The following is a 22,084-nucleotide window of genomic DNA, read 5'->3' on the forward strand; positions in this document are numbered from 1 at the left end:
GCCCTTTCGCGACCCCGGCCGGTTCGGCTTATGCGGCTCCACCTCCGGAGCCGGGCCGCTCCACTATTTCCCTCCCGAGCCCATCCATCTCCTCGTCAGCCGCGCCATGACGTCTCCAATGAAATGCTTTTACGCAAGATATCGCACCCGTCAACTGCCTTGACACCGACGGACTACGGAGGCTCGTCAAAGTGTCTGCAAGGCGTGAGCCTCGTCACCAAACATTTGGATTCGAGTCCGCCCCTTACAGGGGGCTTCTGCATAAGATGAAAGGTAAGTCTATCCTTCACCTTGGCCTCCTGCCCTACTTGCCCCTGGGAATCATCCTGCGAATAAACTGCACGCTGGCCCTCGAAATCGTAAAGCTGCCCTCTCAAACCATTCGTCAACGCGACTCAACGCACCGCTTCAGTCCGTACTCTCGGATCCCCTCTCGCCAGCAAACTGTCGCTTCACCCGAGCAGGGAATGCTTCCGGGGTCGAGATAGAACACAGAAAGCAAAACACCAGAGGAGCGAGGAAGAGGAGATGAAAAGCGATCCGAGGCAGAGGATCCGCACAGTGCCCCTTCGCGCCTTATTGACCGCCAAAGTCACTGCCGTATCCCATGTCGCCAAAGTTTTGATTCATGCCTCCCTCTCCAAATGCTGCACCGGGACCGCTCGCATAGCCACCATCGTCTGCCTCATCGTAGTCGCTAGCGTCGAAAGAGGACCGGCCGCTCAAGTCGTCGTCCATTCCGCCGCCCGCGTCGGCTTGCGACCAGTTCATCTGAGCTAGGGCAGGGTACTGGGCCAATAGTGCTGCCGGCAGCGCGTAATTACCCCCCGCATCCATGGGATACCCAGTGGGCGCATCCATGGCCATGGGTTGGGGGGCCGCCATGTTCTGAGCCATGTTTTGCTGCATGCGCTGCTCCTGCCACAGGCGCTGCCGTTCAATCATCTCCTCGTCGAGCAGGGGCTTAATGCAAATGCGGCCAGCCTCGGAGCGGAAATGGCGGCCCAGGGCATCAGCACGGGCAAACCGTCGGCCGCAGCCCCACTGGCCACCCGCCTTGAGATCGCCCTTGCACACGAATTTCTTCTCGCCAGAGTGCAGGCTCTCGTGCCTCTTCCGGTCGTGCTGCCGGGCAAAGGCTTTGCCGCATACGGTACAGACAAACGGCCTTTCATCCGTGTGGGTTCGCAAATGGGAGCGCAGGTTGTATGCCCTGGTAAATCGCTTGGGACACAGGGTGCACTGAAAGGTTGCGGGATGCTTCTGTACCCTCTTCGTAGCCCCGGCGTCTTGGCTATGTTGGTACTCGGGATCCGCGAGGCGCAGGGCAATAATGTTATTCGGGACTGCCGACGTCGACTGTCTTCTCCCCCGCGGGGACGAGGCGGCCTGTCGGTCCAGAGGCGACAAGGAGCGGGCAGACTCTGATCGAGTGGCAAAGTCAGACGCGGCAGACGGCGAGAGACTGCCAACGTTGTTCGGACGGACCAAACCCGTACTACCGGGGTGGAATGGGTCAGTCACGGACCTAGGGCGGGACTTGAGCCGGCCTTGACAACGGGTTAGTCCCGGCGCAGAGTGGAGAGGGATAGGGACAGAAGCAGCAGCACATACCTCTATCCGGTGGTGTCAAGGAATCTTGGTCCATGTGTGTCTTGGACAAATCAAAAGAGCTCGGCTTGTTAGGCGCGAAGTCGATGTTTATAGCCGGGGGGGCCATTTGCGAGACGTCGGCTGCGCAGGAAGGCTGCATTGCAGGGAAAGACTCGCCGGCAAGTTGCATGCCCAGATATGCCCCGAACCCGGCGCTCGAAGGCCCAAGGCCGTACGCTGCGTTGTTCATGTCGGGCGTTTGCTGGGGCTGGATACGCGGACTAATGGCAGGACTGTGAGATGGGCTCCTGCCGTGTTGACATTGATTGGAATCGGCGATGCTGAAGTTTCCGATGCCCAAGACTTCCTGGTAGAGATTACCGTCTGACGCTCGCTGCAGGGGAGAGTGGCCGCCGCGATCTTCAAAGGTCTCTGAGCTGACGAGGTTTGGGGATGGAGCGACGGACGAGACGTCTGAGTACTCGGACGGACTGCGGCGGTGTCCCTGGAACTGGGGCTGGGTCCAGTCGCCAATTTGGTTGGCTAGGAGAGCAGCCTCGGGGCCGAGGGAGACGTTCCTCGAGTGGCCTCCCGGGGGAGAGGAGAACTGATGCTGGTTGTAGGAAGGCGAGTGTTGGGCCGAGCCGGGCTGATGTCCTTCGAGGTGGAGCAAGTTTGGAGGCGTCGGGGAGTGATGCGACTGGGGAGAGGTCATGGCGCCGAGGTCGTTTGGGCTGAGGCTCGACTGCTCGAAGAGGGGGGGGTTGAGCTGGTCGCCGTGGCCTCCCGAGGAGGGGAAGAGGGAGAAGTCGCCGTCGCCGAGGTTGGAAGACAGGTACGAGTTGGCCGACTGGGGCTGCGAGTGCGAGTCGAAGGACAGCGGCGCGGGGACGGAGTCTGTGCCGGCCGAGGAGGGCGGGTCGTGGCCGAAGGAGGCGGACGGATCGAAGGCGGCGGCGGACGGGTAAGGAGCAGAGGAATCGGCAGGGACGGCTGAGAAGGGGTGGCGGTGTTGCTGGTGTAGGTGCTGCTGGGGTTGGTCCAAGGCGAGGCCCAGGCCGGCGGGTGAAGAGGCATCGGTGCCGCCGGGGCCGGGGGACGGCGACTGAGGGCCCTGTTGGTTTATATGAATCTGGTGATCGGCCGACGAGGACGGCGACGGGGCATGGTGGGCCTGTTGATCCATGGTGCTGGAGCCCATCGGGGTGAGGATCGCGAGGCAGATTTTCCCAAGGCAGCCCTTTCGGCGGCCAGGGGGTTTTGCCGAGGGGGCTGTGCACCAGGGCGAGGGTGATGCGAGGCGGCGGGGTGTGGTGGGAGGGGAAAAAGGGCCCTATCAAGAAGAAGAAGCGGTGCGAGTAGCGGCCCTGCAGAGGAGCAGTGAGAGTGGTCGAAAGGCCCCGTATTCGATGCTTCTGCCGACGAGGAGAACGGGGAGTCGTCGGATGGATGGGGGCGGGAATGTGAAACCTGGTCGATCTGTCTGTCCATGTACGGGGACGGAAGGATGGGTGGCCTCCGAGGCAAGGCGGCAAGGTACGTAGCGCCCAAGACGTGTATGTGTGTGTGTGTTTGGGGTATATGTATGTGTGTATGTGTCCAGTACCTATGTGGAAAAGGTCGAGCAAGCAAGCAGCAGTTGTCGTCGTCGTCGTCGAGAAAAAGGCCTCGTCGAGGTGGTAGGGCTGGGGGTGGAGGATGATGACTAGGTACTTAGTGGCGTGGGCTCGGTGCGACAGCAGAAATGAGGAGGCAGAAAAGCCGGGGTCTGGGATTATCCATGGGGCAAGGGGGTAGGGTACCTGGGGCTTCATGGGGTGCAGTTACGGAGGTACGGAGTCCTGGCGCGGATCTGCGGCCGGACCCCGCGTCTCTAGGCAACAAAGGTCTGCTCTCGGCAAGTACTTGGGCATGTGCTAGGCGCCCAACCGTCAAGGCCGTTCAATCGGCCCAGCCGACGAGGCGGTGCAAGCAAGAAAGGGAGGGCCCGCCTTGGTCGTGGGCTGCTCTCGCGCCGCTTTCCAGACGCGTATGGTAATTACTACCTACCTAGGTAGTACCTGGAGCGTAGCCTGCACGAAGTACCTACCTACCTACCCCTTAGGTAGGTACTGAGTGTGTATATTTCGCTGTCTGGAGAGTGAGTACGTCTACGACAGAGGCGCGCGTTTGCTGCGACGTCGGACAGAAATGGGCGACGGTGATTACGACAACGAAAATCCAATATGCCTCTCCCTTTGACACCACAATGCCATTGTTTGTTGACGAAGTACTTTTGGTGAGCACGTGTGTGTGCGCGGCCCGAGTGGCCGACTGATGAATGCATGCTTCAACTTGCAAGTCGACCATGGGCATTGCGCTCGGGCTACTCATTCAGTCCGTACTTTGACTTAGTTAGGCCGGCGAATAATTACACAGAGACAGGCGCAGACATGCAAGGTACTTTTCGGGACAAGATGATGCCTTTCATCAGACTCGCTGAACTTGGAACCAGACACAGTGCCAAGACCCGAAGACAGTCCGCTGGGCGGAAGGGGGGGACTTGCCAAAATTAGCAGCGTAGCATTGGCGTTCCAACGACTCTGCGGACTGACGCAATCTATCGAGTCTGCCTGACAAGGCACACTGCCCAAACGGGCAGCCGGCAGGGCAGTACTATCGCGGGCGTACCATGCTACGGGAGGTACTGAGGTACCCTGAACAGCGCTTGGGGGCTACCCAGATACGTCCAGCAGCAACCACCACGCCTCCTGCATGTGCTTGGGTTTGGGCCAGGCAGGAAGCAGGCAGCAGGCAGCGGGCAGCAGGCAGCAGGCAGCATCTTACCTGAGTACAGCAGTACAGTACCTGGGTGTGTTCTCTCTACATCATTAGCCTGGTCTTTTCTTTCCCGTTCCCGACTTCGTACTGTAGTCTTGATTTTCCCAGACTTTGCCTCACGCAACACCAACATCAAAAAACCCACTCCGAGTCTGCTCAACCTTGAACCCCCCGACAGCCGCGGAATAGCATGCCGAGTGTTGACGCGCCAAGCATTATCATCCCAGAGCAAGGCCCGCCTTGCAAAATATGACCCCCCTGGACAGGAAGAGATGGGCCCTTTACAGAGGTCGCACCTTCGGCAGTCTCCGTCAAAACTGAACATCTCCCCGTCCTGTGTCGGCGATTCCTTATCGGGGCATTTCCACGTCCTGTCCGTACAAACACCGGTACCACCACGGCCTCGGGGTCCTCTCGAGAAGTCGCGGCGCCTCCTGCTGCGATAAAGGAAGCATGGACAATGCTTGGCCGTCCCAGGCTGTGGTAACACATTAAAATTTTCCATATTTCTACCACGTGCCATCCATGTTAAGACAACACTCCACCATACAGTACCGTAATGCTTATAGGCAGACGACAGCCGGCCGTCCTTCATGCACGGTCACCGCCGCTCTTCATCACTCGGAACTCAGCTGCCGTCTGTTCTATTTCCGGAAAGTCGTCATGCCAATCAATATCCACCCACATGTGCGCCTGTCCCGGGCCCCGCGGCCTCCGCTCGTCCCATCAAAGTCCCACGCTCGACACTCTTTGGTCTAGTTCTAAATGCTCTTAAAGAGAACAGAGGAGAGAGTTGCCGTTGCCCTGTCGAGCCCAGACTCCAGCCTCTATGCGGTATACCCTGCCTCTATATTGCTCCAACAAAGCGGCCCTTGCGTGGTGCCGTCCATTGCATGTGGCATATCCGCTTGACGATGTCGTCAACGACGCATGCGACAGACAAACAGCCTGGTATAGTAAAACATGGGGAAAGGTCGTCGGCGTCGAGAAAATCAAATGACCTCGGATCGCTCGTAGCCCGCGGGCTTGAGACTCGGCTTGGGCGCTTCGCGATCCTTGAAGGTGCTCACAAACGGATTCGGATCCTCCTTCTGGTTGAGGTTGCCCAGAGTGTGGTTGACGCCGCGGTGCCCGGCCTCGTCGGCTCGGATGTAGAGAATGAGGTCCTTCATGGTGCGGTTACTCTCGGACATGTTCCAATACTGCCACACAAGGTCAGTCGGTCCATCAGCGCGTGCAAAGGCGGCTCATATGGGACTTGCCTGGATCGCAAGTTCTGGGATCTTGAACTTAGGGTCGGCCCACTTGGGGAGCTGGCCCTGCTCGACCTCGTAGATGGCCCGCGTGTACGTGTGAACGGCCTCCTCCTCGAGGTAGCCGACGAAGCGGTGGACGACCTTGGGGTGAAGCAGGTAGGCGATGAAGAGGCCGTTGAAGAAGACACCCTGGGCGCCGATGATCATGAGCTTCATAAACCAGCCGGGCTCGCACATCTTCATAAATGTCAGGAGGTGCATGCGCTCGTTGTAGCTCTCCTCGAGGAGCGTCTCGATCCAGCCGTTGTCGCGCTTCATGCGCCGCAGGCTGTTGAGGTGGCGGAGCATGCCGCCGACCATGCCGGGGACGCCGGCGATGCTCTCGAGGAAGACGAACCGGATAAGCTGCGACTTCGTCAATGGACATGCTCTCATCCTAAGGGGCAGGCAGGGGATTCAACACGCACCCATTGAGCTTCGGTCAGTGGCTTCTCGGCCTCGATGGCCGTCGTCGGGTTCTTCTTGTCGACCTGCTGCTTCCGGTCCATGCCGGTAGCCTTATCCATGAAGTAGCGCGCCAGCCGAACAAGCTTCCAGGCGGCCCAATCGCTAAAGTTGCGCGGCTTGCGGTGGGCGGGCATCACGGCCGTCATCTCCTCCATGGTGTACCCATGGTGCGGCCAGGCCGGCTTAGTCTTGAGAATGTGAGGCGTGTCCTTGACGGGGAAGAAGTCGCGGAGCTGGGTCGCCGGCGTCGCGGAGAAGTGCCGCCGCGACAACGACGAACAAGGGCTGGCGGCCTGGTGTTGGTGGGAAAGGCTCAGGCCAATGGCATGGCGCTGGTGACAGCTTCCAGGGGCAACGGCTCGCGCGAGCTTGGCCGTGTGCCGGGAAGCGTCGGCTCGACAGCGGACTGTGGTGGAGATCATGAGGGTGGCGACAAAACAAGAAGACAGAGGATGCCAATGTCTGGATGGACAGAACCAAGATGATGGTGACAAGTCGAACGATGGGCTGGCAAGGGTTCGTCCCTTTTTATACACGTTTGTGGTGTAAGTCAAGGCAGCCAGCAAAGGGGAGCCCGGTCCCGTGGACCCGCGAGGCCCATGAGTCGCATCCATTCAGGTAGCCTGGATTGGACATGAGACGGTTAGGCTAGTAGACAGCCACGGACATCGGCACGGATCAGAGAGCTCTTGACAGCCACATTCTTGGTTGGACCGCATGGAGCAGCATTGCACAACGGGATTCCCTTGGTCACGAAGACGGACCGGAAGCCCGCCCGCAAAAGGGGGCTTGCTTGTTGTGAGCCGTGACTCACGCAGGTGAGAAAAGGGAGCACAGGGTCGGGAAGATTCGGAAACGTTCGGGGCTGCGATGTGTGTCAGCAACTTTATTCGCAATACCTATGTAAGTCCACGCAGCTCCGAGGAGAAGGTTTCAGTACGCGGCGCCGGCCGCGCCCTTTTCCCGCCGTCACCGGTAGACAAGTCGACGGGGTATTGTTTGACGGCCGCAAAAGGCTAATACCGGCGGTAGTCGCTGCGACCATCAATGCACGCACACCGCCTGTTGAAGTCGACGATTTAAGAAATAAAATAAAATCCCATAACTATCGAATGTCCCAACACATGCAGACAGGGCAAGCATTCATCTTACCTTACCTGGCGGCAGTGGAGGCCTGTCGGCAGTTGGGCCAATGCGAGGGAGCTTCAAGCTGTACAGTAGGCTACACGTGCAACACAGTAATCTTGAGGCTGACGGCAGTAGCATGTCGTCATGCTTCAGTCTCTCGCTGTCTGCGTCGTGCACATTCAGCTATTCTCGCCTGGTCTAGGTATTGGTATGGATGACCTGGATTGCTAGGTAATCAACTGCAGCTCGTATTACGCTTATCCACTGTCCATCCTTGTTGTGCCTACATTTACAGTACATGCGTAAGACGATTCCGGATCTCCGGATCTTGACTCCAGATGAGTTCACAGGTACTGTACCTAGCTACCTACTCAGCCTGGTCCTTGGTTTTGACATACTTGGTGGATTTCCGTGGGCGAGTGCCGAAAATGGCGCTTGGGCTCTGCTTCGGCGATGATTCGGGCTGCGTGATAATTAGACGGCAGTTGTCCCGAGAACGGAGCAATGACATTTGCGGTGCTCAGACCGCGTCCTTCTCTTTGTCTCTTCTCTCTGTCTCCTACCTATCCCCAGCTTGGCTAAAATATACCTATTCACATTTATAGGGGTTTAATTTAGACTTGCCCCCCCCCCCCCCTCTTTCGCTTCCAAGCTGCTTTGCGTCTGGGGAGGTGCTGGTGCATCGCCTTCCCTCCAGTCGGCAATCGGAGCTACCCTACAAGCAGCAGTACGTATCGCGCTTGCCTTTGTCCAGCCGGAGCAGTGCGTTGTTCCTACCCGAGGCTCCTGCCTGCCTTCCTGCCCAATGTCGAGCCCCTCTCTTCCTTGTCCGGCGTCGCACGCAAAAAGGCGCCGCACACACCGCAGGCAAACCTCGATGCACAAAAAATCAAAATCCAAAATACGCCACCTTGAACCAACCTCGTCCCATACAACGCCAACCCTTATTCCTTGCCTCACCTCGGGCCCTCGATCAACGCGTACAAACTTCCTCTTCGTACCTCGGCCGCCGCATCTCTGCTCGCCTGTGTCTCGCGCGAGCATAACCACCCCGCTAGACTGCACCCCGAGAGCGCTCGCACGACTTCATCTTCCAACCACATCTTTCTTCTGACACCATGCCTCCCGGGAAACAGTGGGGTAAGTGAGCTATTCATCGGAGCCCATCTTGGGTACACCGTGCACATTGCGACGTCTGCCGTCTCAAACTGCCCTTTCCTTTGCCCTCTCATATGTCGCGCCTCTCTTCGTGGGCAACAGGTCGCACGCCTATCCTGCTCCCCACCTCCTTTAGTCGCTCGCCACGCTCACTGGCTGCCTCTCGCTGACCACTCCTTTTGCTATAGAAGCCGAAGAAAGCGACTCTAGCACCCCGCCCTCTTCTCCTCCCATCACAACTACCCGCCGACGCCAGTTCGACGACGAAGAAGGTGATAGTGATGTGAGTTGTCTGCCAGGCGTCTCGCGGCTACTCCTAGGCACGCTTGCTGACTCGTTTCTTCTCCTCGTCACAGGTCATCGAATCCTGGGACGCCGCCGAAGATTCCGAGGTAGAACGCGAGAAGGAGCGCAAGGCCACCGAGGCCAAGGCCAAGGCCGCTGCCGAAGCCGCCGCTAGCAAGAAGCCAAAGTCCCAGCGCGTTGCTGATCATCGGGCCCAGCGCGCCATCCAGCTTGAGGAAAACGACGAGTCCGGCGAGGATGACGAGACGGAAGCTGAGCGCCGTGAGCGACTACGCCGCACCGAGCAGGATGCCGACCTTCGCCATGCCGAGGATCTCTTTGGCAACGTGGGCATCAGCAGCGGCCGCAAAGCTCCCACCATTGGCACCTCCGTTGCGATCGACCCCAAGGACCCCACCAGCACGGTTAACCTCGCTATTATTCCCCTCTTCAACCCGCAGACAAAGAGTCAGTTTGAGCAGCTGCGCGCCACCATTGGCCCCATCATCGCCAACAACTACAAAAAGGCTCATTACGGTCTCTTCCTCGAAGAGTTTGCAAAGGAGCTGGCCAAGGAATTGTCTAGTGACCAGATCAAAAAAGTCTCCAGCGCTCTCACACGCCTAGGCAATGAGAAGATGAAGGAGGAGAAGGCTGCCGAAAAGGGAGGGAAGAAGACGAAGGCAGCCAAGACCAAGACGTCGCTCGTCGCCAGCCGTCCCAACACGACTGACACTGCCACGTACGATGACGACGGGTTCGGGGAGTAAGTCGAGACCTTGATCTCGAGCAACTGCGAGCTTCTCATGCTGACTCTGTCCCAGCGACGACTTTATGTGAAGCCGCCAGCACAGCGGGGAAACGCAACTTGGCTACTTTGCAGCCTTTCGCATTGCAGATTCTGCTACGTTATCTGGATCCACGGTCGCATACGCTCCTCTTTCCGTTCCCAGCCACGAGCCCTTCGGACCACTTTTGGAGTAAGCATGCCGTGGCTAGCTTCATCACGGCAGCGACATCCGTGCGTGGCAACACCTCGACTCGGCCTCATGTCCAACCAGATTCAGCAGGAGCGTTGAGACCTTTTTGTGGATTGAGGCGGGCGGCATCAAGGCGTTGGGGGCATGGTAGATGACGACATACGGAGGAACTTCTGCAAGAATGACTGGAGGTGTGGCGCTAGGAAGGACCATCGTCGGTCGTGGCTACTTGATCTAAAACCTCGCGGACGTCAACACGAATATGACAGAGTCTGAGGGCATTCAAGCCTACGAGAGTGGCGGAACGTGACCGTCCAAGGTTGTAACAAGCAGCAGCTTGAAATTTACACCAAGCACAAGTTCGGGGCATCGGAGCATGTCGTTGATTTAAATACTCATGTCAGCGCGTTGGTAGCTAGGGTATCAATCATGTCCGCCCCATCCGTGAAGTCGACGTCGTGAGAAACAAAAAGAGCCTGCAACGCCTCCCAGGAACCCAGTAGCAGCGACACATTCCGCCTAACTCGATCCCACGCCAAACGCCGGTTCCAGGCACGGGGCATACCTCGACCTGATGTAGCGGATATATACCGCAACTCTCTCCGCCCTGTACCCCCCTTTCTTAACGTGTTGTTGCGAGAAGAGTAGCAAGAGTAGGGATGAATCGTGGGCGAGGGGAGAGGAAAAGAAAGAGGAAAGGGCCAGGGGCGCGCAGATAGCACGAGAGCGATGTTAAACCACGTTGCCGGCCATACCCATGAAGAGGGCATGCACGGCCAGGGACAGGGTCCAGAAGCCCACCTTTTTGAAGCGCCGGACGCGGCTCTGCTGGTCCTCGACATCCTTGGCAAAGGCCTCGTACGTCTCGGCCGACGCGTCGCTCATGAGCCCGCAGTCAAAGACAGTCCAGCTGCCGTCAAAGTCGCCGACGCGCTTGATGATGCGGCAGGCGATGGGGATGTACGTCTTCTTGGCGTTGATGTAGGCCACAATGGGCCGCACGAGGGCCTGGTTGACGTACGACATGTCGCGCGTGAAGAGGGGCACGGCGGCCTTGACGTCGTTGAGATGAATGCGCATGTCCATGACGAGGTAGCGGCGGTCTTCTTCGTTGGGACTCTCGCTCTCCTCTTGGTCGGCTGGCTGGCTCTTCGGCGGCGGGCCGGCGGCCGCCTCGGAGATGTATCCCGATCGGACAAGGGCAGGCGCCGCGTTGGCCGTGTTCTGCAGCAGCCGGGCTCGATTTGTTATCACCGCCTCCTCGAGCTGGTCGTAAAAATCAGCCATGACTTTTGTGATTCCCTCGTCGCTGTCGGCCGGGAACATGACGTCGGCCACAATATCGACGTTGCCCTCGTAGATCCACCCAAAGGGTCCCTCGACGCCGCGGTTCAAGTGGTCTATCTTGAGCCCGTCTATCCGGAGCCTGCTAAACTTCTTCCAGGCATGGGGCTCCTCCACGCCCGTCCTGGCACCCCTGTCGAGGCTCGACGCTATGCCGTGTACTTGGCGAGGGTGTATCGTGAAGAGCGAGCCATCGTACGACCCCGACATGTGGTTGGCCGACAAGAAGTCGTAGAATAGCCACTGCTTACGCAGCTGCGGCAGTTCGCACGAGTAAATGCTGACCGAAAAGGGCCGGAATTCATTGGGCTGGTGTACTGTCAATAGAAGATCCTCGAGCTTGAACGACTCAATCTCAAAGTCCCCGGGCTCGTGATGGTGACGATAGGACAGAGGATCGACCTGCTCCTGAGGCCAGCGCACAGAGGTCCGGTCCACGACCCCTCTGACGCCATTCACCTCTACATCTTTGAGCGGTCCCCTGCCATTCCACCAGTTGAGGAAAGACAGCGTCACGTTGATGTTTGCAATGGTCAGGTCGAACTGGGTGTAGTTGCCGTCGTCGACCGCGCTGGCAGCCGTGACTACCTGGGCTTGTCGCCCTGCAGCAGCCACAGCGGCCGCGTCGGATGAGCCCTTGCTGACGGACGACTCGACTTGGCCCGGCCGTCGAGAGATGTATACGTTGCGGAACGCAATGACGCCGTTTTTCCACTTGGGCACAATGGCCGACTCGAAGACGACGGTGACACCAGCCGATTGGGTCAAATAGTCGCCCACCCACTTGGCGAGAGTTTCTAGCCGCTTGTTAGCATACGGGCGTGTGCTGCGGGCGAGAGCGCCGTATTTACCCTGAGCAAAGACGGTGTTGATGGAGAAGATGATGAGGGAAAAGAACGTTGTCGTTCCCACGAGGATCCACACAAGATGGCCGAGCATGAACCAGGAGACAAAAGCACCCCATTCATCGGCGTTCCACGGTCGCATGCTCCTTATGGACATCCACTTGAATCGGACCCTGACACGCTCCCAGAAGCCGTTTGCGGCCGCCAGCAGCTCCTCCTTTGTGGGACGGTGTGGCATCTTGGGCAGGTGGAGGTATTTGGAGACGGACGAGGCTATGGACTCGTCATGGCTGTCCGAATGCCCTCCTCGGTCGACACTGGAGGGCTGCGTGCTCCGGACCCGTGGTACGTCTCCGGTTTCGCCTAGAGGAGGAGCAGAGCGTCTCTCATGCTGGGCTTGAGGCGACTTGCGCCGGTCGTCGCTATATGCTCGGTGCTGCGAGCGCCATGCTGGTATCGTGGAGGCACGTCCAGCTCGAGGGCGGGCGAGTCGTTGGCCCGTGATTACAGCATGTGGACTGGATCGGCGAGCTGGCAGGCTGTGAGAGAAACCGAGGACGCCTGGAGATGGGGAAAGCCAGCTGTAAAGGGGCGTCGTTGGCGACGAGCGTTGAGACAGTCGAAGAGTCCCGCCGAAGGTCAAGGCGCCGGCGGTCCGAGGTGGCTGGGCAACTGCGCACAAGCGGCTCCCGATCAGCCAGGAAAATGTTCTAGACATTCTCTCGGCTCATGGCGTCTGCTTGCAGGAGACGGTGCAGAGGCAGAAAGCAATGGGCAGCCGGGGGGTGGCGATGAGGCCTGGCAGGTGAGTGGACAAGCTGGTATCTTATCTTGTTACTGGTCGCGGACGCATTACAGAAAAATCCATTGCATGACGCGCTCGAGAGTCTGGGTGGCCCGCGCCCGCAGAAACCAGAGCCAGGACCAATGGATAAGCCTCGATAAGCTCCCACAAATTTTCCGTCGACGGGGATAGCCAGCGCTCGTTTCCAGTCACGGTGATGGAGAAGGAAGAGGCCTGATGCATCCTGTAAACGGCGAACATTTGAACCTCGACACATATCCCTTGCTGCGACGAATATTGCGACGACGACCTGACGACTGCTGCTAACCATTGTCTCGGCATCCTCGAAAGCGTGTCGGAATCCCCGTTTTCAAGTCATCCTCACAGTCGGCCGCTCCGAGACAGCAAAGACTCACAGAAAATTTCCATTCACCGCCATGCCCGCGCCTACGGCCTTGAAAAAGGCGGAGGAGATGCCACTCGCTCCGGAGGCACCTCCCCCGGCCCAAGGTAAATGCCTTCCGCTGAGTCTCGACTTTCGTCCACAAATCTAACCGACGAGCTAGAAAACGACGACGAGTTTCTCCTCGACGCACAAGAATCTTCTGCCGTCGATGCTCAAGCGCTGGCGCCCCAAGCGCGAGACGACGAAAATGATGCCATGGCCATTGACGAGGAGGGCCGGCCACGCTTTGCGCCCACGAGAGACATTGTACGCAACCTCTCAGTCACCGATGACCTTGGCAGCTAACACAAAACAGGACCCCGTGACTAGAGTAGAGACGCGCAAGGTCCCCGTACCACCACACCGCATGACACCCCTCAAACAAGCCTGGCCGTCGATATATCCCCCCCTGGTGGAGCATCTTCAGCTGCAGTGCCGGATGAATATCAAGCGCAAGACGGTGGAGCTGAGGACCTCGAAGCACACTGTCGACTCGGGTGCGCTGCAAAAGGGAGAGGATTTCGTAAAGGCCTTTACACTGGGGTTCGACGTCGACGATGCCATTGCCCTGCTACGACTGGACGATCTCTACATTGAGACGTTTGAGATCAAAGACGTGCGGACTATGCACGGCGACAGCCAGGCCCGTGCCGTTGGGCGAATTGCGGGAAAGGACGGCAAAACCAAGTTTGCCATTGAAAACGCCAGCAGGACAAGAATTGTGCTGGCGGACTCTAAGATCCACATTCTAGGGGGGTTCAAGAACATTCACATGGCGCGGGAGTCGGTCGTCAGTCTGATTCTAGGCAAGCCACCGGGCAAGGTCTACGGCAATCTGAGAACAGTGGCCGCGAGGATGAAGGAGAGATTTTGAAGGGATGATGACAACAAGCGGTTACGGGGGAAATGGCGTTATGGCTAGCAGTATTTCTTATTCATTGGCCACGTTTAGATGTTTACTACGGCACGGCCACGAAACCAAATACAAAGAATCACCGCCGTGGGGAGAATCAGACAGGCGCCGCCATTACGCAGATGCCTGCCTGAGTGGTTACCCGGTCGCCCGATACCCGCCCCCGCCTGGGGGGCAAATGACTCTGAAGGAAGGCTTGGTGAGCCTCTCGGCTACCTGAAATGATGGTGGTGCTCGACGGGGCAGCATCGAGCGGGACTCTGGTGCTTACAAGATACCTCGATGCCGCGCTCACGGACCCTGAATTCAGATGTAAACCCTTACAATTGCCCCTCCAGTATCCACGAGGGGTACTTTGACGTGCAACTCTGACATGTAGCTTCAAGTACTCCTCCGTATCTGGACGTTGAATCAGGTGGAATCGGGCACGCAAATGACCGACGCAGTACATGTATATCCACAGACAGCAGGTATCTCGCGCGTGATACCAAGAGAGCTTGCTCTTGCTGCCCGGCAGCTGGCGATTGCCCAGTTTGTTGCCCCACCTTGCGAGCAATCGGCCCTCCTCCATTCCCAAATCCCAACCGCAACGTTTCGAGCGTCGCCCAGAAAAAAAGTTCCCTCCTCTTCCCTCCCTCCACAAACAATCCCCTCTACCACACACAACTCATTGCATTTACGAGAGGGATTGTAGCCCCCACGCTTTGCTCAGGTAAGTCAGCTCTTGACGCCTTTCTCCCACTCCTCTTCGCTCGCCTCGCAACCCCTCGCACTCGCAACGGCGACCCCGCCAGAGCTCTTAGCCTTCTCAGAGAAGCTACCGTTCGCCGGCCGAGGCGTGCTCCCATTTTGTCCAGTCTCTCTCGCTCCGAGCCCGTTTTGCTCTCAGGCATCATTTGAATTCTATATTTCCGCCTGTTCACGCCGTCAGCTCCCCTCTTCGTCAAGGGCCACAAAGTTCAAACGCTTCCTCCCCCTCTCTGCCTCATCTGCTACCCCGCCCCCACTTCCAGAAGCAGAATCGACAGCCTCAAAACTGACGCAGCTGGCTGCCTCTACAGAACCAACTCATCTGCGCTGCCGTAAAAGTCCCAAGATGGCAGTCACTAAAGTCCACGCGCGCTCCGTCTACGACTCCCGTGGTAACCCCACCGTGGAGGTTGACGTCGTCACCGAGACTGGCCTCCACCGTGCCATGGTTCCGTCTGGAGCCTCTACCGGTTCGTAACGGCCCAACTCGCCCACCACTTCGTACCGACGCGGGTGATAACCTCGTGTCTAGGCCAGCACGAAGCCTGTGAGCTCCGAGACGGTGACAAAACTAAGTGGGGCGGCAAGGGCGTGGGCAAGGCCGTCGAGAACGTCAACACCATCATTGGCCCTGCGCTGATCAAAGAGGCCATCGATGTCAAGGACCAGTCCAAGGTCGATGAGTTCCTCAACAGCCTTGATGGCACCACCAACAAGACTAAGCTTGGTGCCAATGCCATCCTGGGCGTCAGCTTGGCTGTCGCCAAAGCCGGCGCTGCTGAGAAGGTGAGAAGTCCTTTTTCGGACTGCATCCAATCGAGGGTTCATGCTGACAGGCTTAGGGTGTGCCTCTGTACGCTCACATCTCCGACCTTGCCGGGACCAAGAAGCCATACGTCCTCCCTGTGCCTTTCATGAACGTGCTCAACGGAGGGTGAGACTTGACTCCGAGCGGAATACGTACGTCGCAGTGCTGACGTCCCTAGATCCCACGCTGGTGGCCGCCTCGCCTTCCAGGAGTTCATGATCGTCCCCAGGTAAGTAGGATTGCTTTTCCCAAACAGATTCGGATTTTGTTCTGACCGTACCAATCAAAGCGACGCTCCCACCTTCTCCGAGGCCATGCGCCAGGGTGCCGAGGTTTACCAGCAGCTCAAGGGCCTGGCCAAGAAGAAGTATGGTCAGTCCGCCGGCAATGTCGGCGACGAGGGTGGTGTTGCTCCCGATATTCAGACGGCCGCCGAGGCCCTGGATCTCATCACCGAGGCCATCGAGAAGGCCGGCTACACGGGCAAGATGAACATTGCCATGGATGTTGCCTCGAGCGAGTTCTACAAGGAGGCCGAAAAGAAGTATGACCTCGACTTCAAGAACCCCGAAAGCGACAAGTCTAAGTGGATCACCTACGAGGAGCTCGCTGCCATGTACTCCGACCTGTGCAAGAAGTACCCCATCGTCTCCATCGAGGACCCCTTTGCCGAGGACGACTGGGAGGCTTGGAGCTACTTCTACAAGGCGCAGGACATCCAGATTGTAGGTGATGACTTGACCGTCACCAACCCTGTGCGCATCAAGAAGGCGGTCGAGCTCAAGGCCTGCAATGCCCTCCTTCTCAAGGTCAACCAGATTGGTACCTTGACCGAGTCGATCCAGGCCGCCAAGGACTCGTATGCTGACGGCTGGGGCGTCATGGTCTCTCACCGGTCTGGTGAGACCGAGGATGTGACCATTGCTGACATTGTCGTTGGTATCCGATCGGGTGAGATCAAGACTGGTGCTCCCTGCCGGTCTGAGCGTCTTGCCAAGCTCAACCAGATTCTCCGCATCGAGGAGGAGCTAGGCGACCAGGCCATCTATGCCGGGGCCAACTTCCGAAAGTCTGTCAACCTATAAATCAGCCCCCTATCGGGAAACACGCCACGCGGCCCGATGGGAGTGGCCGAGACTGGCAGTTTTGGGATTTGCCAAGCAGAGTTTTGACGCCGAAGGACGTACGTACTATTACGCTAAAAAAAAAAAAAAGGAGAAGACATAGTGTGAAAATAGAAAACAAGCAAAGGCCAGGTCGGAGGCTCAGAATGAGGCTTTCAAGACGGCGTGGTTGTCAAGTTACCTAGAAGCATGTCCGTACCGAACTGTACAAGTTTGCCCGTGCCTGTAGTAGTAGTAGTAGTAGTATTGATTACCGTCTGGGACATCCCTATAAGGGCAAAAGACGTGCTAGGCTAGAGAAGACTAGATACATAGAATATCCCGAGTACCTGGACTAAGGACCGTGTGTAGCACCTAACCACTCCATCTAGCAATTCTGAGGCTCTGAGGCCGGTCGGAAATTCGGGGCCCTTCCCCCGTCAGCGGGTTCCAGGCACGGCAGTGAAGCCGTAATAGTAGTCAGTCTTTGGCCGAGGCCGGTGACTGAGAAAGCCCACGAAGTCATGGGCCGGCCGCAAGCCCTCGAGGAGGGCCTACGGGGCAGAAAGAAAAAGAAAAGAAAAAGGAAGCAGAGAGTGTAGCAATGTTAGTCGGGGATTCGCCCCGATGGCGATTGTCTTCTCCCGCAGGAGCGTTCGATCCGGGGCCACTTCGTGGTTATGACAGTCGGCGAAGTCCCCGTGCCTGCTCCTCGTAGCAAGCAGGTGGTGGAGGTGTTGTCGATTGGTGTGCAGCTCCGGGGGACACCCGGGTGAGGCCTTGAGCTCTAGGCTCTTGTAGCTCCTCGGGGCCCCCGCGGCCCACCAGTCCAGAGGAAGTCGTGGCCGCTGGGCGGCAGAAGGGCCGCAAGGCGGCAAGTTCGGAGCCGCGAGACGGCAGAAGGAGGCAGAGCCGCAAGGCGGCAGAAGGCGAGGCCAGCCAGTAAAGGCGGCAGAGGTGCGAGGCAGCGCGAGGCGTGCCAGGAAGGGCGAGAAGAAGTCGGGCCGCGAGGCGGCAGAAGAGGTCGGGGCCGCGAGGCGGCAGAAGTCGAGGCCAGCCAGTAAAGGCGGCAGAAGAAGGCGATGCCGCGAGGCGGCAGAAGGCGAGGCAGCGCGAGGCATGCCGTTATTCGAGACCAGCTTCCCAAGAGGAGACGAACTCTCCAAAGTCTGCCTTTGGTGCTTGCTAGAGCCCCGTTAGGGCTAGAGAGGCAGAAGCATGGTCGGGTGACCTGAAAATAATTATCCACTAACAGGCTGCTAACAGCCCGCAGAAGAGAAGAATTTTTACAGGGGAGAGTTGTTGCCCGTGCCTGGAGAGCACTGCAACTCTGTTTTCGGTGGGGCTTTACAAGGGCCCCGCGTAGATACGTACTTGATCATGTAATTCCGTTGATGTGGTTGCTGTGGCGACGAAGTCCAACTACACGCTCCAGCCACTAAAACAAGCCCCGACTATTTTGGGAGCATCAACAAGCAATCTCAAAACGCGCAACACATCCGGCTTGTCCTCCCACGGCTGCGGACTGCCACCACTCCAAGCATATTCTCGAGTCAAAATGCCGGCTTCAGAGGACCTCATCAACTTTGATGTGATTGAGAGTCACAAGGAGAACATTCAATCTCTGCCGGGCGGCCGCTCGGCAAAGAAGCTGGCCGAACTCTACTCGCCGTCTCCCCTGCACAAGCTCACCACGCCCACGCCCTCAGACACCAAGAACGTTAACGACTGCATCCGTGCAGAGTATGAGGCCGAGATCAAGAGCATCTCCGAGTCAGACGACCCTCTCGACATATTCGACCGATACGTGCGGTGGACGCTCGACGCGTACCCGTCGGCACAGGCAACGCCGCAGTCGCAGCTACACACGCTCCTTGAGCGAGCCACCAAGGCTTTCATCTCGTCGGCCCAATACAAGAACGATCCGCGGTACTTAAAGCTATGGATGCAATACATCCACTTCTTCTCCGACTCCCCGCGAGAGGCGTACCTGTTCCTCTCTCGCCACGGCATCGGGGAGGGGCTCGCGCTCTTCTACGAGGAATACGCGGCATGGCTTGAGGGCGCAGGCCGCTGGGCGCAGGCCGAGGAGGTCTACAAGCTCGGCATCGAGCGAGATGCTCGTCCGGTCCAGCGGCTGCTGCGCAAGTCCAAGGAGTTCGAGGAGAGACTCGCCCAACAGCCAGAAGCGGCGGCCGCCCCGTCGTCGCCCGCGCTGCCTACTGTTCGCCCGGCGCTGGCGGCGAAAACGGATCCGTTCAGTTCCTCGGCGCGGCCCGCGGATCCTCAGGCGCCGCGACAGGGTAGCGACGTTGGTGGCGCCATATCGAGGCCAGCCAAGTCGAAGCTCGCCATCTTCTCCGACGCTGACGCGAAGCCGGCGGCCCTTTCGACAATGGGCGAAGGGTCCCGTGGATGGGACACCATCGGCTCCATCGTGGATCGTAAGAAGGAAAACACACTGGAACCCAAGCCTTGGGTGGGGGAAACGCTCAAGGCGGGTGTGAAGAAGGGAGCTGCACCGAAAATGACAGTGTTCAGAGATGCGGTATGTGCCTCAAGTCAAGCTCCTTGCACGCCTGTATGTTGATGACGACAGGACTAATCATGTTGGCTGTTGGCCTTTTTGATGTAACTCAGTCTCTCTCGCAAATTAACAACATTGTCGTTGTCCCGTCCAAGAACCAAGTGACGATACATCCACAGACGGGTAAGAAGGAGTGCATCTACGTTGAGCTGGCAGCCATCTATCCCGCCCCCGAGCAGCAGGGGATGGAACTGAGCTTCGAGGAGATTGTTGCTGCGAACCGGGGCTGGCTCGATCACATCTGGGACGATGAGTTGGTTGACGAGAGCCGGGTTTCGGAGCCCGAATCCCAGTTGCACGAGATTGAGGAGCTCAGCAGAGATGTGGTCAACAAGCTTCAAGTCCACCAAGATCGCGTCCGGTACGACGAAAACGGCGTCGTCATGGAACCCCCGCGCGACTCTCGGCTGGGCAAGAAGAAGAAGGTGATGGAGGTGAATGAGACTCAAATAAGTGAGCGAGCGGCCGAGTGTCTTGTCTGGATCTCAACGCAAGAATCGCTAACACTTGAGCAGTCAAAGCAAAGCTGGACTCGCCCTCGGGCCCGAAACTCCGCAAGAAGAACACGTCGGAGCCGACAATGACACTCCACACCAAGGCTGCTACTGACGACATATACGACATTTTCAATGCGCCTCTCCAGAACTCCGGCGCCCAGGACGAGGCGGATAGCGCCGATGAAGAAGACTACGAGACTGATGGCGACTGCACAACCGATGCCGAGAGCACCGGCACAACCAGAGCGGTGGATACCAGTCAACATGAAGAAGACGAAGCCTCTGATGTGAAAAGCGTGAGCGAGTGGTCCGACTTTGCGACCCACAAACACATTCCAGATATCGAGAGAGGGCAGGAGGTCGAGAGAGCGGATGACGAGGTGGTGCCTGACGAGAGGCAGACATGCAGTCTCGACATGGCCGATGCCGAGGACACGCCGCCGCAGGGCGAGGACGAGCAAGACGAGCCCGTCGCCGAAGGGGAATCGCCGCCGAGGACGCGTACGATTTATGTTCCGCTCCCGCCCGAGGATTACGATCCGCCTACTCGTCCGTATAGGGACCCGGTCGAGGTGGCCAATAGTCGACTCCCGTTCATGACTCCGATCACGGAGCGGACAGAATGTTCCCTAGACGTTGATGCCGAGCGGCAGAGGCAGCATAAGACGCCATGCAAAGGCGAGCTGTCCTCGCCTATGCTGCAGGAGCCTCTCGCCCTGGAACCGCTCAGCAGTCCGCTGCAGGAGATTGAGAACAACGAGTCGACAATCCCTCGGGTTCCAGCATCGCCAATGCCAATGTCTGCAGCCCCGGGAAAAGAGACCCACAAACCGCTGCCTGCCAAGGGTCCGGTAGTCCACGACAAGCAGTGCAATCCGGTTGATGAGGCTATCCGTCGGGACATTCTCGACAACGCGAGCCCCCCCCTGGCATCCTACGGTGGTTTCTACGACCATGGAGACGATAAGTACGAGCGAGGGGGCGAGATTCGCAGGTTTGCCAAGGCTCTGAGCAAGGCCAGCAAAAGCGGCGCGGACAAGTCTGCGAACCCCCCCGATGCCGTCGCCATTCAGTTTCCAGGCGTAGAAGCCGTGTACAGCCTGAAGCGAGAGCTGGGCGCCGGTGCCTTTGCGCCCGTCTACCTGGTGGAGAATTCGGCGCCGGATAAAGAGACGGACGATGGCGCCGTGGCAGTCATGGGCAAAGGCGCTTTCGCCGTCAGCCACCGCAGCAAGCTCGAGGCCCTCAAGATGGAGTCTCCCCCGACCCCGTGGGAGTTTTACCTGATGCGTGTGGCTCACACGCGCCTGGGCCCTCAGCACCGAGCCACGGCGTCCCTGTCGTACGCGCATGAGATGCACCTCTACCAGGACGAGGCCTTCTTATTCCTTCCCTACCACGCGCACGGCACGCTGCTCGACATTGTCAATCTCTTCCGCACCGAGCCGTCGGGCGTCATGGACGAGCTGCTGGCCATGTTTTTCACCGTCGAGCTGCTGCGGACCGTTGAGGCGCTTCACTCCAAGGGCGTCATGCACGGCGATCTCAAGCCGGACAACTGCCTGCTTCGGCTGGACGCCGCAGCCTCGGAGCAACCGCAGGGGCTGGCGGCGCAGTGGAGGGCCGACGGCGGCGGTGGCTGGTCGTCGAGGGGCCTTGTGCTGATCGACTTTGGACGCGCCATCGACATGAAGGCGTTTGTGCCCGACGTCGAGTTCATCGCCGACTGGAAGACGAGTACGCAGGACTGCGCCGAGATGCGCGAGGGCCGCCCGTGGACGTGGCAGATTGACTACCACGGGCTGGCCGGCACCGTGCACTGCCTCCTGTTCGGCAAGTACATGGAGACAGCGCGATGTGACCAGGGCGGGCTGGGCAAGACGGGACGCAAGTACAGGATCCGCGAGAGCCTCAAGCGCTACTGGCAGACGGACCTCTGGGGCGATCTGCTCGAGGTGCTGCTCAACCCAGGCTCGTTCCTCGAGGCCGAAGAGGGCGGGCGCATGCCGGTGCTCAGGTCCATGAGGGGCGTGCGCGAGCGCATGGAGGCGTGGCTCGAGGCCAACTGTGAGAGGGGCGTCGGACTGCGGTCGCTCGTGGGCAAGCTCGAGGCGTATGCCAAAAGTCGCCGATGAGAGCAACTGTGGTAGACTGTGTCCGTCGTGGTGGTGGCGGGTGGCGGATGAGGCCGTTGACAGCAGCGGGGGCGTTTCGGGTCTGTTCCTAGCATGTCTTTCTTTGCTCTTTGAGATACCAGATTGGCGAGCTTGAGGGCCGGGCA

At 58.6% G+C, this 22,084-nt stretch overlaps 7 protein-coding genes across 7 annotated transcripts; 4 read left to right on the plus strand and 3 right to left on the minus strand.

Annotated features, from left to right (window-relative positions):
• Positions 1-576: 576 nt before the first annotated feature.
• On the minus strand, positions 577-2,794 carry HRG_07787 (zinc finger, c2H2 type domain-containing protein; the record flags this gene model as incomplete). The annotated part of the gene is made up of 3 exons (XM_044866258.1): positions 577-1,465; positions 1,529-1,550; positions 1,615-2,794. The coding sequence occupies 3 exons, from the start codon at positions 2,792-2,794 to the stop codon at positions 577-579; spliced, it is 2,091 nt and encodes a 696-aa protein (XP_044718147.1).
• Positions 2,795-5,405: 2,611 nt separating this feature from the next.
• Positions 5,406-6,598, minus strand: HRG_07788 (alternative oxidase domain-containing protein; the record flags this gene model as incomplete). The annotated part of the gene is made up of 3 exons (XM_044866259.1): positions 5,406-5,615; positions 5,676-6,074; positions 6,137-6,598. 3 exons carry the CDS (start codon positions 6,596-6,598, stop codon positions 5,406-5,408), a joined length of 1,071 nt encoding a protein of 356 aa, XP_044718148.1.
• Positions 6,599-8,422: 1,824 nt separating this feature from the next.
• HRG_07789 (translation initiation factor eIF3 subunit domain-containing protein) lies at positions 8,423-9,587 on the plus strand (the record flags this gene model as incomplete). Its single annotated transcript, XM_044866260.1, has 4 exons — positions 8,423-8,444; positions 8,651-8,745; positions 8,819-9,513; positions 9,572-9,587. 4 exons carry the CDS (start codon positions 8,423-8,425, stop codon positions 9,585-9,587), a joined length of 828 nt encoding a protein of 275 aa, XP_044718149.1.
• An 872-nt stretch (positions 9,588-10,459) lies between these two features.
• On the minus strand, positions 10,460-12,154 carry HRG_07790 (mitochondrial distribution and morphology (MDM) protein; the record flags this gene model as incomplete). The annotated part of the gene is made up of 3 exons (XM_044866261.1): positions 10,460-11,642; positions 11,721-11,868; positions 11,923-12,154. 3 exons carry the CDS (start codon positions 12,152-12,154, stop codon positions 10,460-10,462), a joined length of 1,563 nt encoding a protein of 520 aa, XP_044718150.1.
• Positions 12,155-13,137: 983 nt separating this feature from the next.
• On the plus strand, positions 13,138-14,019 carry HRG_07791 (pre-rRNA-processing protein PNO1; the record flags this gene model as incomplete). Its single annotated transcript, XM_044866262.1, has 3 exons — positions 13,138-13,210; positions 13,267-13,412; positions 13,462-14,019. The coding sequence occupies 3 exons, from the start codon at positions 13,138-13,140 to the stop codon at positions 14,017-14,019; spliced, it is 777 nt and encodes a 258-aa protein (XP_044718151.1).
• Positions 14,020-15,154: 1,135 nt separating this feature from the next.
• HRG_07792 (beta-enolase) lies at positions 15,155-16,701 on the plus strand (the record flags this gene model as incomplete). Its single annotated transcript, XM_044866263.1, has 5 exons — positions 15,155-15,278; positions 15,341-15,594; positions 15,651-15,742; positions 15,795-15,845; positions 15,906-16,701. 5 exons carry the CDS (start codon positions 15,155-15,157, stop codon positions 16,699-16,701), a joined length of 1,317 nt encoding a protein of 438 aa, XP_044718152.1.
• Positions 16,702-18,277: 1,576 nt separating this feature from the next.
• HRG_07793 (kinase) lies at positions 18,278-21,938 on the plus strand (the record flags this gene model as incomplete). Its single annotated transcript, XM_044866264.1, has 3 exons — positions 18,278-19,267; positions 19,360-19,759; positions 19,822-21,938. 3 exons carry the CDS (start codon positions 18,278-18,280, stop codon positions 21,936-21,938), a joined length of 3,507 nt encoding a protein of 1,168 aa, XP_044718153.1.
• Positions 21,939-22,084: the final 146 nt, after the last annotated feature.

This window comes from Hirsutella rhossiliensis (genome assembly GCF_020360975.1).
Source record: "Hirsutella rhossiliensis strain HR02 chromosome Unknown scaffold00009, whole genome shotgun sequence".
NCBI classification, from domain to species: Eukaryota; Fungi; Ascomycota; class Sordariomycetes; order Hypocreales; family Ophiocordycipitaceae; genus Hirsutella; species Hirsutella rhossiliensis.